We start from the raw sequence: 17,763 nt of genomic DNA on the forward strand, positions 1-17,763 counted from the left end.
TGATAAATTAAAATTAAAATATACGCCGATTTGCAATGGTGTATTTTTTCACTCAAGGTGTGTTGCACATATCATTAATTTAATCGTGCAAGACGGACTTGCTTTGGATGAGGTTACATCGGTTATAAACGATTTTAGAGTAATGCTACATGAAGTTTTTAAGAAAAGTAAAAAAAGACAAATGGATTATAGAAAATTTTGTAAAGATACGGGAAGAAAAGCTTTGGGAGCTAATTGGGATGTACCTCATCGATGGAATTCCACTTGCATAATGTTTCAAAGTGCTTTGAAACAAAGAGACACTTTACAAATGTTTCATTCTAGTCTTGCCGAGAATGATTTGGCAATCCCCTTTTCAAATGAGAAATGGGAAATTATCAATGACTTATCGACTTTTCTTGAAGTTTTTAAAACATCAACTACGAAACTATCGGGAACGTATTATCCGACAAGTCCCTTGGTTCTTTCGGAGTTATTTTTAATCGTTAACAATCTTAAAGAATTTGAAAATAAAAGTCCAATGTTTTCAAACATCATATTACCAATGAAGTTTAAATTAAAAAAATACTTTCTTGAATTGCCACCGATTTTTACTTGCGCCGCCGCTTTAAACCCAATGTTAAATGTTACGGGGGTTGAATGTGTGATAGACGAAATTTTTTCAGCCTTAGATATGCATGAAGTTGACCCAAACTTTTCAACAGAGGCACAAAATGATTTTAACTTGAATTTTAAATTTATGTATGACTTTTATATAAATAAATATGGGTCAAACATACACATGCCTACGCCGGGGGGGTCTTCATCAAGTTCAAGTGCTCCTAGAGTACGAGACCCCATGATTAGCCTTATGAACACCGTTCGCAACGTAACGGCTAAAAAACAAAGGGGTAACACCCCTTCAAGCGAACTAGGAAGGTATAGTGCATATGATTTCTCTACCGGTTTATCCGAAGAGGAATATGGCACTTTTGATGTTTTGGCTTGGTGGAAGGTAAAGGAAACCGAGTTTCCGATTCTTGCCACCATGGCCCGTGATTTACTAACCGCCCAAGCTTCTACGGTAGCTTCGGAATCTGCTTTTTCTCTTAGTGGCAGGGTAATATCGGTGAGAAGAACAAGACTGAATTCGGAGTCGGTGGAGATGTGCATTTGCTTGAAGGATCACTTGGACTCAATCGATCGTGTTCAACACGTAACCACTCTGGAAGACGAAACACCACTTGATGTTCGAGTGCACGACGAACAAGAAGGCGTTTCTACAAGTAATTCTGATGAATAAGTCGCCACTCAATAATTACGACGAACAAGAAGGCTTTTATAGAAATAATATATCACAACTTTATATTTATAAGTTTAATGTTTTGTTAGTTTGTTTTTGAATATTTTAAAACATGTAACCTTTTTTTTTTGAACTTCTTAAAGTAAATAAAATGAATTTTATGTTAATTGTTTTTTTTATTTAACATGTTATACAAATACGAGCAGCGGAAACAAAAAACGAAAAAAAAAATTATTTTTTACACTGTAACCGGTTGGAACCGGTTACAGTGTAAGAACCGGTTTAGGAACCGGTCAGAACCGGTTCCACCGGTTCCGGGTCCGAGGGTTGGGGAACCGGTTCGGTTCCCTAACCGGTTCGAACATGGAATCGGTTTAAACAGTGATGTTGACTAATGGAACCGGTTCTGAACCGGTTCCGGTTCCTTTGACCAACCCGATTTGATCACCTATACTTGTGTATGTTACAAAAAAACTATCTTTTTATATGAGAGAACTGCGATTTTCGTCTCTGCTTTTTGTTTAAATTTGCTATTTGGTCCCTAAGGTTTCATTTACGTTGCAATTTGCGTCCATAAAGTTTCATTTACTCGTTCTTGTGGTTTATTAAAATTTGCTATTTCAGTCCAAAATATGTAAATGAAAAGGACGGAAATTGCAATGAAAATGACACCTTAGATTTTTAACTTTTGGACTGAAAGGGAAAATTTAAACAAATCACAAGGACCAAAACCACAATTCGCTATATTTATATTTATGTAAATCAATATAGAAAAAAGAACTAAATTTAAAAATAAATGAATTGGCTTGACAGGAAACATGTTGATTCGAGCTTTTTAAAAATCAAGGTTGAGCTCAATATTGCATAGTTCATCTCTACTTCACAATTAAAGCAGATTATGTTTTTCATGACAATGTTTACTTTCAAAGAGGGTCCATTGGTATAGCAATGACCAAAATGCTTGTAAAACTAACTTGCCAGATTAACACAGTCGTGCACCATGTATGAACTAAAATAGTGCCATTGTAACAATTTGTCAATGAGGAACAAAATGCCTAATTTATGAGTCGAAGCACACAAATTGGGTTTCATTATGTGGTTTAATTTGATTCTGTGGGAATATATTTGTTTTATCAGTAGTAACCAAAATACAATTTCTCTATCACAATTTCTCTGGTTGCTCCACACACCCTCTTCAAGCTACCAGATTATTTCATTTATGATTTGAAACTTCTCATGCGTTTGACCCGAATTCACGGGTATGGATCTCACCAAACCCAGATGGTCCTTAAACGGGTTATAGCATCTCATTTATTTCTAAAACCATTCATAATCAAACAATAATTTTCGTGGGTCATAAGTCTCACAAAACCCAGATAGCCCTTAAACGAGTTATAACATCTCATTTATTTATGAAACTCTATCAACATCAAACCCTAATTTAATTTATCTCCTCTACATATTCTCCGTCACCGGTTTATCCTCTCCATCACTGGTTAACTTCCGATAACTACCCACCATCGTCAACCTCCTCTCTTATGCATCAACCACCATTGTCAACCTCCTCTCTCATGCATCAGCCACCATCGTCACCTATATCAACCGCCTTTTTTCATAGGACAAGTATTTGTATTCATGTTTGTTCATTTAAAAAAGTTAGCATGTTCATGTTCGTTTATGTTTGTTCGTTTAAATTCTAAAAAACCTACGCATCTCAATTGAAACAGCCCAAACGTTAAAAAAATAATGAACATAATAAACTAATATATACATATTAAATCAAAACAAAACAACATTAAAAAATAAAACAAATCATTACAAAATATAAAATAGTAAAGCGATTACAACAAAAACCTAAATAAACCCCCGTAACACAGGGGACTCAAACTAGTACAATATAAATAAGAGAAATATCTCATAGAATAGTAACAACTTTCAAATGTGTTCCAATTAGGTCACTCATGCATATTTTCCGCCAATCGGATCACTAAATCTTCAAATCGAGTCTCACCGATTTTTTTTTGTGCCTCAAGAAATAAATGAAGGATAAGATGTGGGGGTCGGAATTTGCAATACATGTAGTTAAATTTAAAAAAAACTTAAATAAACGTTAATTATATTAAAATTTTTAAAATAAAAAATAAAATCAGCATCGCCACCCAGCGGCAACTTCAAAAAAAATGAAAAGATAAAAAGATTTATGTGAAATTAAAAAAAAGGCTAAAAAAACATATTAAAACTTTTAAGTTAATAAAATATGAAAGTTGAGTGACTTAATTGGAACACTTTTTAAAGTTAAGTGACCTAATTGAAACACTTTTGAAACTTGGCTACTATTATATGAAATTGCCTATTTTCTCTTAATCTAAAAGCTTCAAGCTCATTCAACCAAACGGGGGTTGTTTTATATTATTCGTTTATAATATTTATATATGTATGTTTGGATTTTAATTTTATTTACTGTAAGAAAGTTAATAATTAATATACTTGAGGTTTGATGATAAAATGATTTCACAAATAAATGATATGTTATAATCCGGTTTAAAAGCTATATGGGTTTGGTGATACTCATTACCCGTTTATTTTCTTTATTGTAAAACTCGGTTAATAACCCGTGTAATACACCGGCTGAATAAAGAATATAGCATCAATTAAAAAATGTTTATATACATGGTATAATTTAGGAATGTATAACAATTTCTCATATATGAAATTAAATATTACATTATATATAAATTTGAAAAAAGATTAAATACAAAAATTATTTTTAAAACCTTCAAATATCTTATTGTACATAATATATATAGTTTTCCCATATTAATTATTCAATAGTACGAAAGGATAACTTTAAAGTTTTAAAATGGTAAAATAAATCAAGAGTCAAGTCAAGTTTACTAAATTATAATATAAGGCAAATTCTGGATATTTAGATGTACATATGCTTGAAAATAGACTTTTAATAGTTTAGGCATATGTTATTTGTTTTACGAAAATCAAAAGAATCTTTATAATAATTATATTTTTGAAATAAAGTATTTAAAAAATTAGTTTAAAAGACGTAATAAATAAATAAACATTAAACATTTTTTTATTTGTGGAAATCACATTAAATGAGAGTTAATGAAAATTTATTTTAGAAATTTTAAAAATAATCTTACTAATTTAATAGACTTAAATAGGGTTTAATTTTAGAAATAGCTTATGTGTCATACTATGTGGACACTTTAAAAAGATGTCATGTGTCCACATTGTTTTGTTTTAATATATTAGTAAGATAAGATTGTTCCTTAATTATAAATAATATCTTTTTTAAAAAAAATAAGGATATTAATTTTTAGTATATCCCTACTTTATAGATTTTCATATCAAATATTTTATGAGATTAATATTTAATATAATGAGATGTTATAACCCGTTTAAAAGCTATCTAAGTTTGGTGAGACCTTCGTTTACAAATAAAACAATCTGATGGCTTGAAAGAATAGTTGTTTTACATTTTTCGTTTTTTAATATTTATTTTTTGGATTTTAATTTTCTTTATTGTAAGAAAGTTAATAATATACTTAGGGTTTGATGATGAAAGAGTTTCATAAATAAATGATATGTTATATCCCGTTTAAAAGCTATCTGGATTTGGTGCCATGATCCGCTTATGTTTTTTACTATAAAACTGTTTATTAATTATAAATAATATTTTTTTTCTTTTTAAATTGGATATTAAATTTTAGTATATCCCTATTTTATAGGATTTTCATATCAAATAATTTGTAAGATTAATTTTTAATTTAATTAGATGTTATAACCCGTTTAAGAGTTATCTGGTTTTGGTAAGACCCATACCCATGAATTTGGGTTAAATCAATGAGAGGTCTCCATTTAAAAATAAAGCAATCTGGTGGCTTCTATAAAAGGGGGGAGCGACCACATCACGACACGTAGGATTTTAGGGTTTTGGTTTATATATATTATATTATTATAGATGAGTTTTTTTTCTTAAAAACATTGAAGCTAGAAGCTCCAAAAAACTCCTAAAATCTCTTTACCAAATATACCCTTAGTGTTCTATTTTTAATAACTAATACAATTTTAAAAGTTAAGCTTCCCTTTTCTATCTTCAAGCTTTTAAGAAAAAAAACTCATACTCAATAAAAAGCTTTGTTTGGTTGAATGGGCTTGAAGCTTTAGACTAAGAGAAAAAACTCTATACTTGAACACTACTATTACTAGCGTTTGAGAAAAAGCTATAAACTTTTATATTTGAAAGTTACAAGTTTGGCACTTGAACTTTCATGAACTCTTGTTAATTTATATAATAGTTCGCCGTGGCTCACGGCATATACACAGAGGCGGATGTACGTCTTCTGATTTACACGCAGAGCATACACCAGCTATCGGACAACGAGCTACGGGGTTGGTGGAGCGCGATCAGTGACGAGCCCTACGGGGTCGGGGCTAGGGCACGAAGTCCAAGGTCTTCGCCATTAGGGACCCATTGCACAAGTACGCTCCCCCACTTGCGGCTGCAGAGGTGCAGATTGTCGATCAGCCTGTCGATGAGGAGGCTGAGGAGGGGGCCGCCGCGGATGCTGGTGGGGACGCGCCTCCTGATCTGGACGCACATAAGGCACGTTTTATTATATTATCGTTTTATGGTTACTTCTAATTTGTCTATTTATTAAACGTTTTTTTTTATTGTTTTGTTATTAACGTTCCATGTACATATCACGCAGTTAGAGCGTTTGGAGCTCGGAATGCTATAGATGCAGCGTCAAATGAGCTGGGTTGTTTGTTAGCAAACAAACCCAAGGTTTCCTAGAAAATCCGTTTTGGTAAACAGACAAAACAAATAAACCGTGGGGTTGCGTAAAAAAACAAAACAAAACAAAACAAAACAAAACATATGTTTTTTTTTCCGGCATGATCGTTTTGTCGTTGAAAAAGTCTTTCCCTTTCCGGCTTCAATTTCGTCATCATCACCATTGATTTGATTAATGGGGTGTGCAGCCAGCAATTCGGCTGACTCCAAAGCCGACCCCCTCTCACGCTGGCGCGCCACCGGCATTGTCGCCTTACGCGACGCCAAATTGAAGGTGACATCTTCCTTCTTCCATTTTCTTGGATTATAAAAACCCCAAACTTTATGATATTAATTAATAATTTATAAATTAAACAAATTCTTCTTCTCTTGATAAAATTTGGGTGTTTAAAGATTTAATTTCCTTTATTTTATTCAATGCTACACAGTCATTTCCAGATGAAGTTCTTGAGCTGAATCGATCTGTACGGACGCTTGATTTAACAAACAACAAAATAGGTATTTACTTCACTTCTCTTTTTAATCAAATTGTGTTTTGCTTCTTATCATATGATGATTCTTTTCTATATATAATATTTATTTATATTTTTTGTTATTGTTGTATTTTATGTTGGATGTTTTAAGGACTTAATAGTCATTTGCGTTGAATTTTATCAGTCTAAAAGGATTTTATAAAATTCTGATAAATAAATTTTTTTGCACAGCTGATATTCCAGAGGAGATCAGCAAACTAACAAACATGCAAAGGCTGGTATGTTTTATAGGTTACCACTATGATATATGATATGATTTGGTTTTCTTGAATTTATTGGCAAGTGGCCCAAGTTTGTGATTGACTTTTGTCATTTATTAAGATATGTTCTGTTTGTGCTTTCATGCTAATTTGTTTAATTTATAAATTATTAATATTATAAACTTTTTGTTTTCAGATTTTGGCTGATAATCTTATCGAGCATCTTCCAACGAACACGGGCAAACTACAGTCATTAAAGCTAGTTAATCTCGATCAAAATAGAGTTTCTATTTTGCCTGATGAATGTAATAACAGCAAAAGTCCCCCCCCCCCCCCACCCACTGACCCACACACCTTGAAAATTGCAACAAGTTCCCTTTTTTTAAGCCCTTAAGAACTAAAAACTAGATAGCATAACTAATTTTTCTTATTGATTGATGCCTAAAACCTTCTAAATCATTTTATTAAACAATTTAGACTAATTTAAAAAACAATATAATATTTTTTTTATCATAATGATGGCTGTTAATTTACAAACAAAATAAAATTTTGGACAAAAAATGCTTTCTAGGTCAATCCGACCCGTACTGACAAACACCAAATAATTACAGTTTTGACCCGTTACCCGATCCACCTATTAAACTAAAATGTTGCAATTTTGTTGACTCTATTTTTCATGAATTCTTACATTTGTTACCAATTTTGTTGATTTTTTATAATTTTTTGTTCAGTGGGACAATTGGTGAGACTTGAACGATTATCCATCTCAGGTAACCGGTTAACTACCCTACCAGAAACAATTGGAAGCTTGCGCAGCGTAAGTGACTTCCTCTACCAACTTGCAAAACGAGCCGAACTGACTCACAAGATCTCAAGCTCGGCTCGTTTCAATCACTTTTTCTAAAGCTTGAGCTTGGCTTGTTTATTATTAATTAATTAGTTTATATAGATTTCTAATTATCTTTATATATTTATTTAATTATAATATTTATATATAACATAAGATATTTAATTCGGTGATTTTTATCATACCTGTATATAATATATATATTATTATATAAATATATACTTACTACATTAAATAAAAGTTATATACTTAATAGGTTCGCGAGCCAGCTTGAGCTTGATATGTGAAGCTCGGGCTCAGGCTTGTTTATTGAACAAGCATATTTTAAGGCTAGAGCTCATTTAAACCCGGCCTGATTCGAGCTTTTAACGAGCCAATCTCAAGTAGCTCACGTCACGAGCTAGCTTGGCTCAGTTACTCCCCAACTGCAAGTGATTTTTGAATTTCAGTATTATTTTTTTATTTTAATTTTAAAGTTTAATTGTTAAAAATGCAGTTGTTGCTCTTAAATGTGTCTAAAAATCAGCTGAAGTTTCTTCCCGAATCTATTGGAAGCTGCTATTCTTTAGAAGAGCTACAAGCAAATGGTACTCATTGTCATCATGATATTTTTTTAATCATTAAAGTTTTGCAGTGATAAAGATATCAATTTTGAGTTTCTTTTTGGTGTTAATTTTCTGTTAATTTGTCTTTTTTTCTTGGAAAATAATACGATTGCTTGCACAAGAGATGGCAAAACGGGCAAAACATGTAGTTTTGTGTATGAGTTGGGTTTAGGGGTTGACATGTTTAACCCATTTATTTTTTATAAAAATGTGTTTTATGTAATAAATTAAATTGGTAGATATCTTATGCTAGAATTTAAAACTAAATAGGAAAGTGACATAAGATTTTATAATTAAAATGTAATTGTTTTATATAAATTTGTATATTTTGTTGTAAAAATGTAAATTTTAAGTACTAATATGTGAAAACAATAAAAAAAATACATAAAGCTTTTGGGTCATGTGAGTCGTGTTCAGGCTTACGTGCCCGACATGATTTTCAGGTTTGGGCCATGTTCATGTTTGTGTCAGGTTGCACCCTCGCGAACATGACTCGTTTAACACCCCTAATTGGGTTGATCGCAAACATTAATTTTTTTTTTCATTAAACAAGCAGTTAGTGTGTTAATAATGCTTTTAAAAACTGTAATTTTATGAATGTAATCTAAAATTTTGAATTAAAATTTTTTGTAGACTATTTGCAATAAAATACATGTTGGGCTACTTTTGACTCGCTTATGTTTTAGCTGATATTTTTAATTTGACCCATTTACCTGATTCTTTTTAGCTAAATTTTTTAATTTGACCCGTTTGACTTATTACAGTTTCTAAATATGTGCTTTTTTTAGAAAATTCAATTGAAGAAATTCCTTCTTCAGTTTGCAATCTTGGTCACTTGAAGTCGTTATGTTTGGATCATAACAAGGTGAAACAGGTAGCTTCCATTTGCCACATATTTATACTTATTATTTTGAAATGAAGTACAAAGGAAACTCATGAATGAATAAGTTCCAAGATATTTTTGAACAATTTTAATTTAATTTACTAAGGTTTGTAGAAGTAATCTATTTTTGCATCTTTAAAAAAACACATTTCTTTTGATGTTCAAGATTTTCACAACCTTCAAGGGCTGTAAAGAGCTGAACCAGTGCAGGCTCGGGTTCGGCTCGTTTACAAACCCCTTGAATCTAGGGCTGTAAACGGGCTGATCCGAGCCACTGTGGGCTCGGGTGGCTTGGCTCATTTACAAACCCAACCGTGCTGATTCGGCTTGTTTTACTACGATGTTGAGCTAGGACCAGCTTGCGGCTGGTCGAGCTGGCTCGCTTAATTTTAAGTTAATTTTTTAAACTTTTTACATTTTACACATTGATATATGTAAAAACCTAAACTAGTATTTTTAACATATATATGCTGCAGAATTTGTGTACTACAAAATTCACAATTATATTTATTAAAATATGGGTTATGGTACACAATATAATATGTATATACACACACATAGACACAAGAATTTTCAATATTTTACTAATTTTATACATTAAAACATGTCGTACGGCTTTAAGTTACACGCACATATAAAAACTTGGGCTTTAATTTAAACGAGCCAGCAAGCGAGTCAAGGAGTGAGCGAATGAGCTGAGCCGACCTTGGCTCAGGCTTGGCCTGTTTACAGACCGAGCCAGCTTGGATCGTTTACAAACTAGCCAATCTCGAGCGAACTTTTTTCAAACAAGCCGTGAGCTCTCTGAACATTCCTACTGTAAGCCCACATGCCTAGCCGCTAGCGTCAGCTGCATTTACCTGGTCCCACTAATAAGCAGCTATTGGTGGGGCCCACAAGTTTTCCTCAACAAATTATCATGATCACCAAAAATAATGGGATTTTCACATAATTTACTCTACAGATACCTCCGAGTTTGTTAAAGACATGCAAGACTCTACACAATATTTCATTGCATAATAATCCCATATCTATGGATCAGTTCCAATCGGTAAATTTCAATATCTCATTTCACAATTATTAAGTTCTGCAATTTAGTCAAAAGAGTCAACTTTGTTTGGTCAAACGTGACATTTGTTTATACAATTTGATCTCAGATGGAAGGATTTGAAGAATTTGAAGCTCGGAGGAAAAAGAAATTTGATAAACAGATAGACTCGAATGTGATGATTGGTTCTAAAGGCCTTGACGAGGGTGTTGATTTGTGACATTAAACTTAAAAGTCTCTTTCAGGTAAATGTTTTTACTTCTTTTTGTTTCTTAGTTCATAATCATAATTTATACTCGGATAAACATATCCAGGTTTGGTAATTAGAGGGTGTTTGGGTAACTTTCTAAAGTGATTATGCGGTTTGAAATAATTAGTTTGGATAACTTAAAAGTTAAAATAGCATAAGTAAAATTCAAACACTATTTTTCATCTATTAATATATTGAATAATCAAGTATCTTCATACAATTAAACTTTTATCATATGATTTTCAACACTCCAAATGGCAGAAGTACATCCAAACACTATTTTCTACACAATCAGTTTCAAAAATGCACATCCAAACGAAATGTCAACATGACTTTTGCAACTAATCTTTCCTTGTAAAGACATTAATTTGATTTTTTTTTTCTATTCCGTAGCTAGCAAGACGGTATCTGTTGATTGCTTTGAGCCGCTTGCATGATTAGGGGCGGTTTATGGTTTTGACATGTGTATCTTTATTTTCTGTTCTGGTAAGGAGCCCCACATCTTGTACATACAAACAGATTAAAACTGCATTTACATTATGAAAAAGGAAAAAAAAAAGTTTCTACTCAGATTACTGGAAACAAATTTGTGAGTTCCCGATGTTGGATACCTTGCTCGCATACCATTTGTAATACCTTGCCCCTTGTACCTACTTATCTTGCCATGGGCGCGCATGAGGCGTGAATAAGCTTTGGACCTAGGCACAATGATACGTTCCCAATAGTTCAGGGACGGTTATGGTAAACAACCGTTTGTAGCAATATTAAATTAGAGTTTGCATTCATTAGTGGGAGTCAATGTTTATTGTTAATCAAAATTTAGGTTTCTTAACCTTGTATTTGAAGAATTGCATCTCGAATTGGCTAATCGGAGATCAAGACTATCTCGAATGTGGCTAGTTATGTTAGTTTCAGTAATTTAGATTTCGGCTTTCTATCACACATGGTGCTTAAAAAGCAAGGCACATAGTATGAAAGAAAATACAATTTTTAGTTTGATATAGGCTTGTTTAAGGCTAGCATAATTGTTTCGGACCTATTGATCTTTGGCCTGAAATTGCGAGCTTGGGCACCTGGAAATGATTCTATTTTGGCGAGGTGGCGAGAATGGGTGCATAGGCACACTTTTCAAGCAAATATGCCGTCCATGCAATGTCGACCGGATATCATCACATAATGTGTAAAGAACTCCAAAATGTAGTGAATATGATCCAGGGATAATACTAGACATAAACAGTCATGGAGAGGAGACAAACTGAAATGTTGCTATATGGCTTATGAATTATGATTTTAACAAATAATTATAATCTATATGGTCAATCAGATCAAGATTCGTATTTTTTTTACAATTAAATAGGTCTGATTTTAAATACAAGTTATGGAATGAGGTTTATGCAATTTTAAGATACATGGATAGTAAATATCACTTGTATCAGCCTTAAAGTTTGCTTGATCCAAGAGAGTGGGTCCCACCTTATGGCTCTTTGTTTATGAGTATTTTGCAAGCGTGGCCGCTGAGAAAATACACATGACACCCTCATGACACTTGGTATGCACCTTAGGTTTAGACTTGAAGTTAAACGAGCTAATTTGATTCGGCTTGTTTATCTAAACAAGTTGAAACGTTTCAGCGACTTTGGTTATGAGGTTTCATTGGATTTGAATTTAAGATTACTATGAGTTCTAAAAAAAGTTGGGGATTTCAAGTATTTACTAAAACCATGGATTTCAGGTATTTCAAGTATTTACTAAATCCATTCTAAAATGGATTTTTGAAAAAAAAAAAAAACAAGTTTTTGGTGTAAATTACCTCTTGTTTTGACTTTTTCAATACAAGACATCTTGGATTGTCATAAAAGTGTTCATGGAGATAATAGAAGGAAGTTAACTCATGCTAACTTTATTGGGGCATGTTGGTGCATAGGAAAAACTGAGAAGGACAGGTATTTGATCATAAAGATCCTTCGGTACCCCATATCAATTACTTGGCTATATAAGGTTGAAGAACCACTCGAGATCTATGGTGTTTGACTTTTAATGTCAATGTAATTTGTATTGTATTTTGGGGGTATGAACTGGCTTGCTAGTTTCAAACTTTCAATAGTGAAAAAGAAAGCTAAAAAAATCTAATCATAGTAACATAGTTGAGAAAGTCAGAAATTGGTGGTTTATTTATAATTATATGCATAAAGAAATTAATTGCAGCCAAAATGTATATTTTTGTTGGAAAAGTGGTGTTACATTAATTTATAATAACTGCTATGCTACTTGCTTCTTTATTATTTTTCTTCATAAATTAAGAGGTTTGTTAAAAAAATTTTTTTATCTCATCTCCAACTTGATTGGATTTATTAATTTAAACTCAAAACCAAGTTAAAAAGGTTTGTCAATAGATTCAGTTTTTTTAATAAACCGTCTGTACTACCATGCCAACCTAGAAAGTCATTTCTCAACCCTAGAAAGTTCATTAAATGTTTAATAGTAACATGGAATTTATAGGCTTGAGTTTAGTTGAAAATGAGCTGAACTCGCAAACACGTCCTGTTTTCGTGTCAACACAACAGGTTTACATGTTGACATGTCAACCCATTTATTTATTTAGTTTTTAAAATTAGGTGAATTACTAGATTATCTTTCTTTGTGCTCCTCTGATTTTATTCCTCAATGTTGAATGGATGCCGTGACACAAAAGTATTAGAAAAGGACAAAGGTAGACATTAGGATGTTGAGCTTGCGGGAAGCAAGAAAAGGTTGATGTTTAGAACAACATATAGGAATTTCAGTTCTTAAAAACCTTTTTGGATATCAATGTACTTTGGATTTGGTTAACCGCCAAGGACGAAGAAGGGTCACATAGTGAAAGAAGGGTCGCGTAGCAAAAACCAAACGTATAACTTCTGAAAAGAAAGAATTAAAACTACAATATTGGCATACCACTTAAACCACCCTTGTAGTATGTTGTTACTTGAGATTAACACCGACTAGTATTTGCTAATAAATAATTTGTTGAAATATATGCTTATTTTCAATTCAGTATCAAGCATATAGGTATAACTTTTTGTGTAAATATTATCTAATTTTTCGCATTATTATTTTTTCATCTTTGGTTGCTTTTATTTGTTGGGTTTTAATGAGTTTTAACTACCGCTATATTGGATTCATGTGGGGTTAGCATTAAGGGGGAGAAGTTAAAGAGTGAGTCTGTCCCATAACTTGTTACAAGCTGTTGCAGGTCGTATCCTGATAAAAAGAGGAGAAGAATCATTTTTGAAAAAAAAAAAATTTCATCAATTTATGTGTTCGCCTTAACCTATTGTTGAAATTGATCTTTGAGATCTTGGTGAATTCAATTATGTATTTTATGTGTTATTGTCAAGTTGATGACAACAATCTTGTTTTCTCTAAGTCATTTGATGTAATTTTTCGTTTTTCTTATCATCTCGGGACATTGTCTGTTTGTTATTTGATAGGTTTTGTTGATAAATTTCTTGAGAATTTCATGATTGTGACATAATTTTATAAAGAATCCTATATGTTTAACTAGGATCTCTCATGGAAGAGAGTTTTGTGTGAACTTTAGTGACACTTTCACATTGCTTCCTTATACATGAAAGATGAGTAATTCTAAGGTATGCCCCTTTAGCTTTGAAGTATTTTGAACAACCTCAGGTCATTGGTTGTTACCTTGAGACATAAGAATTACTTTTTGGGTTGATTTGTATTTTTTCCGGTAAGAGTTTTCTAACGAATCAAACTGTGTGTCTGAATTGAGTGCTATTAGGAATGAGATACCGTCGTACCAATATTCGAAGTTGAGTGTTTTAAATGTTAGAGTTGTGAAAATAAAAAGAGAAATGAGTATGAGAAGAAACTTTTCTATACATGAGGAAGAATAAAACTTTACGTTGACTTGTAAATAGAAGTTGTGCTTAAGAGCATGTTTGGGATTAAGTTTGAAAACGTCTTATTGGCTTATTTGCTTTTTTAAAAGCCAATCAGTTAAAAGGTGTTTGGCCATTACAAAAATCCTTTTTATTTTAGCTTTTGAAAAAAGAAAGTTTTCTAAAAGCCTTAAATCATGGCTTTTCAAAATGGCTTTTTAAAAAAGATTAAGTCAATAAGCTACTTTCAAACATCCTCTAAATCTTGTTTATTTAGACACCCTCACTAGAGGCCTAAGGGACCCTAACTTGCATGGAAAGGTGATTTGGTTAGAAAGAAGTAAGAAAAAGATGACATGAATGCCCTTAGGAGACAGGTGAAAGACGAACTTAACGTCTGAAATTGTCGGACTTTCATTTTAGAGACTACCATGTTACTCGTCTCAAAACATTTGGACTAAAGTTTAAAATTTTGAAGCATGTGGACTATCCATGTAATGCAACTAATTTCTACATACAAAAAAAAAGAAAGGAAAACAAAGATATTTCGAATAGCACAATTATTTTAGTTATTTACCTGTCTCAAAAGAAGGTAGTTCACACCTAATTTAAGAGAACTGAAGAAAAAACTTTATAAACAATAATATGCGCCGCTTATGTAAGAAAACTTTATAAACTCTATTACCAACCCATTTTAATAGTTGTGTGTTAACATAAACCTATACGGATTTTTAGGACGCGTTCGTTTTATAAAATTTATTGGAATTCAAAAAAATTAGAATCAAAATCTCACAACATTGTATGTTCGGTTCGACAAAAAATGGAATTGGAATTAAACGAATACCAATGAAATCCCATGTTGAGTGAAATTCATAAATCCTTCCAGTTTTAGTAGAAATGTTAATAAAACCGATGAAAAGTTTAACCCTAGCCCCTCTCCCCCCACACGAAAAAAAATTTCCTGCCTTTCTTTTAACTTTTAACCAAAAGGGGTGCATGGGATACCCCACCTTAGAGGTGCACAAATCGGTTTTTTTAAAAAAATCGGTTCGGTTAATAAGCGGACCGGTTTTTCTTGGCCTGGAAAAAAACCGGTTTTAAAATAACCGGACCGGTTTATGTGACATCTGCCCCGATCCGACCCGACCCAGGTACCCGTTTCTCTGACCCGATCTTTTTCTGTTATGACTTTAATATTTATTTATACTTATATTTTACTTTTAATAATAATAATATATTTTCCTTCCCGCCTCTTTCTCTCTCTTTCCTTCCGCCGTCCCGTCCCTCTTCTTCCTCTTTTCTTTCCGCCTTCTTTTTTTCTTGTCGCCGTCCCGCCCTCCTGTTTAACCCCTCAGCCTTGTTTCCCTCTCTCCTTACTCTTTGCTGTCCTTTGTTTCTTCCCGCCTAAGGATGTCTGCGCAGTTCCACGCGCCAGACTCCTTACAAGGAAGCCGACGTGAAGACCACCTGTTATTGCGATACGCGAGACGAACTGTCCCCGCAGCGCGCTAAGGATTGTAGTCCTTACCGCGGCGCGCTATGGATACAGTTCTTCCCGCGACGCGCTAAGGAATATAGTTCTTCTCGCGACGCGCTTAGAATTGAAGTTCTTCCCGCGGCGCGCTTAGAATTGTAGTTCTTTCCGCGGCGCGCTAAGGTTGGTCTGTCTGCCTTCGCGCTCGCGCTCCACCCTTCTCGCGCTAACCCTTTGAGTCTTTTCTTCTGTTTAATCCAGCTGTTTACTTTTGTGTTGTCTTATCTTCTGTGCTGTTGACCTGACCTATCTTATGTCTGAAAAGCCACTTTTGGCGCAGCATGCGCACCAACCCCATTGGTTGACAGAAAAAGTGACTGACATTATCTTTTGAGATCTACTTTTCCATGCTTGACCAGTACCTTTATCTGACCCGCCCATGCCTGTTTACTGTTACCTGTCAGCTTTCTTTTGCCCCCTGCAGCTGCCATATCTTTTGATATCTTTTGCTTTTGGAATCTTTTACTTTTTGGAGATCTTTTCCCCTTTTCTAGGGATTGTGTTCCCTAGGGTTTCCCTATAAATAATAATATTATTTTCCTAACACATCACACACAAAGCACTTAAACTCCCCTGTCCTCTCTTGCTCCTCTGCCGTCTCCTCTCTCTTTGCCTTCGTCTTCTATCCTGTTCTGCCCTGCTTTTTCCGGTAATATATATATAATAATTTACTTACTAACTATGCTAACTTGTAATCAAGACTAAAAACCAATCATTAAAACAATAATCTTATTTATAGGTTAACTTGTGCTTGTTTAAAGTTGGTTCTTGCTTTATCTTACACCGCATCGTTTATCAAGTGAGTAATCTCGTACCTAATCCCTTTTTGCTTTTAAAGTTTTGGGATGTTCATGTGTTCATACAAACTTAAGAGTCTTAAACTGTTTATGAACTTTAGTCGCGCAGTATCCCATGTGTTGAGGACGTAGACTTGGCTGTTTATTTGTATGTGTGGATCATTAACCGTCTTGTCGGTCTATTCCGCAGTTCTCATGGTACCATTAGATGAACACAGGAGAACTATCGTTTATGATTTTCTCTTTTGTTTACACTTGCACAGTCTTTCTTGTTTGTGAGCTCAATTGTGAGCACTGGCAGTCTATGAATCTTAGAGTTGGTCCCGATCGGATTACACCCTTGTTGAAAACCTGACATACACATGTTGCGCGCAGATTTATTGCTATCTATTTTCTTGTATTAAACTTGATTTCTCACCAACACGCAAGTGTTTGACGTTTATTTTAACACATGTTCAGGTTTGCAGTAGCTGTTTTGGAGCTTGTGGACACGTAGGAAGTTCTTTATTTTGGACCTAGATTAAAATGTATCAAGACAAGTTATTGCTGTTCGAATATTATGATTTATAATATATTGATTTATGATGATTTATGTTATCTTGTGTTTACTTTGCGCGTGCGCGAATGAATATATTATTAAATATTGACACCCAATAGTGTCACGAGTAATGAAACAATATGTGGCGCCCCGATGTATAATCCGCCTTTGGTCGGGGTGTTACAGATTGGTATCAGAGCTCGTTGACTTTAGGATAGGTGGTTAGACGTAACGGCCTAGAATACCTAAGAGTCCCTTCTCGCGCATGAGAGAAACCTCATGTTTGCGCGCTTATTGTTAATTACTCATTATTTATGAATATGCTCGCGCCTGCGCAGTATATGATTTTATGTTTTATTCCGCGATATTTCGATTTTTGTTGAATTTCGATTTTTATTGATTTTACTTACATATTCGTTTGTTGGATTTGAAAATCCGAAAAGTCATGGTGATACATGAATAGTTGATTTTCAATTTCTATTTACGATTATGTTCTGAGGTTGGGGACTTGAAAAGTCATGGTGATACATGAATTGTCAACCTCCAATA

At 33.5% G+C, this 17,763-nt stretch overlaps 1 protein-coding gene across 1 annotated transcript; it reads left to right on the forward strand.

Annotated features, from left to right (window-relative positions):
* Positions 1-6,272: 6,272 nt before the first annotated feature.
* Positions 6,273-10,964, forward strand: LOC143535524 (plant intracellular Ras-group-related LRR protein 7-like). Its single transcript, XM_077029749.1, has 10 exons — positions 6,273-6,372; positions 6,527-6,596; positions 6,803-6,849; positions 7,028-7,136; positions 7,563-7,648; positions 8,175-8,265; positions 9,072-9,157; positions 10,131-10,217; positions 10,324-10,459; positions 10,858-10,964. The coding sequence occupies exons 1-9, from the start codon at positions 6,274-6,276 to the stop codon at positions 10,432-10,434; spliced, it is 786 nt and encodes a 261-aa protein (XP_076885864.1). The 5' UTR covers position 6,273; the 3' UTR covers positions 10,435-10,459; positions 10,858-10,964.
* Positions 10,965-17,763: the final 6,799 nt, after the last annotated feature.

Source organism: Bidens hawaiensis, unplaced genomic scaffold, assembly GCF_021521415.1.
Source record: "Bidens hawaiensis isolate Kalapana, Puna unplaced genomic scaffold, B.hawaiensis_p1.1 tig00010563_1, whole genome shotgun sequence".
In the NCBI taxonomy this organism is placed as follows: domain Eukaryota; kingdom Viridiplantae; phylum Streptophyta; class Magnoliopsida; order Asterales; family Asteraceae; genus Bidens; species Bidens hawaiensis.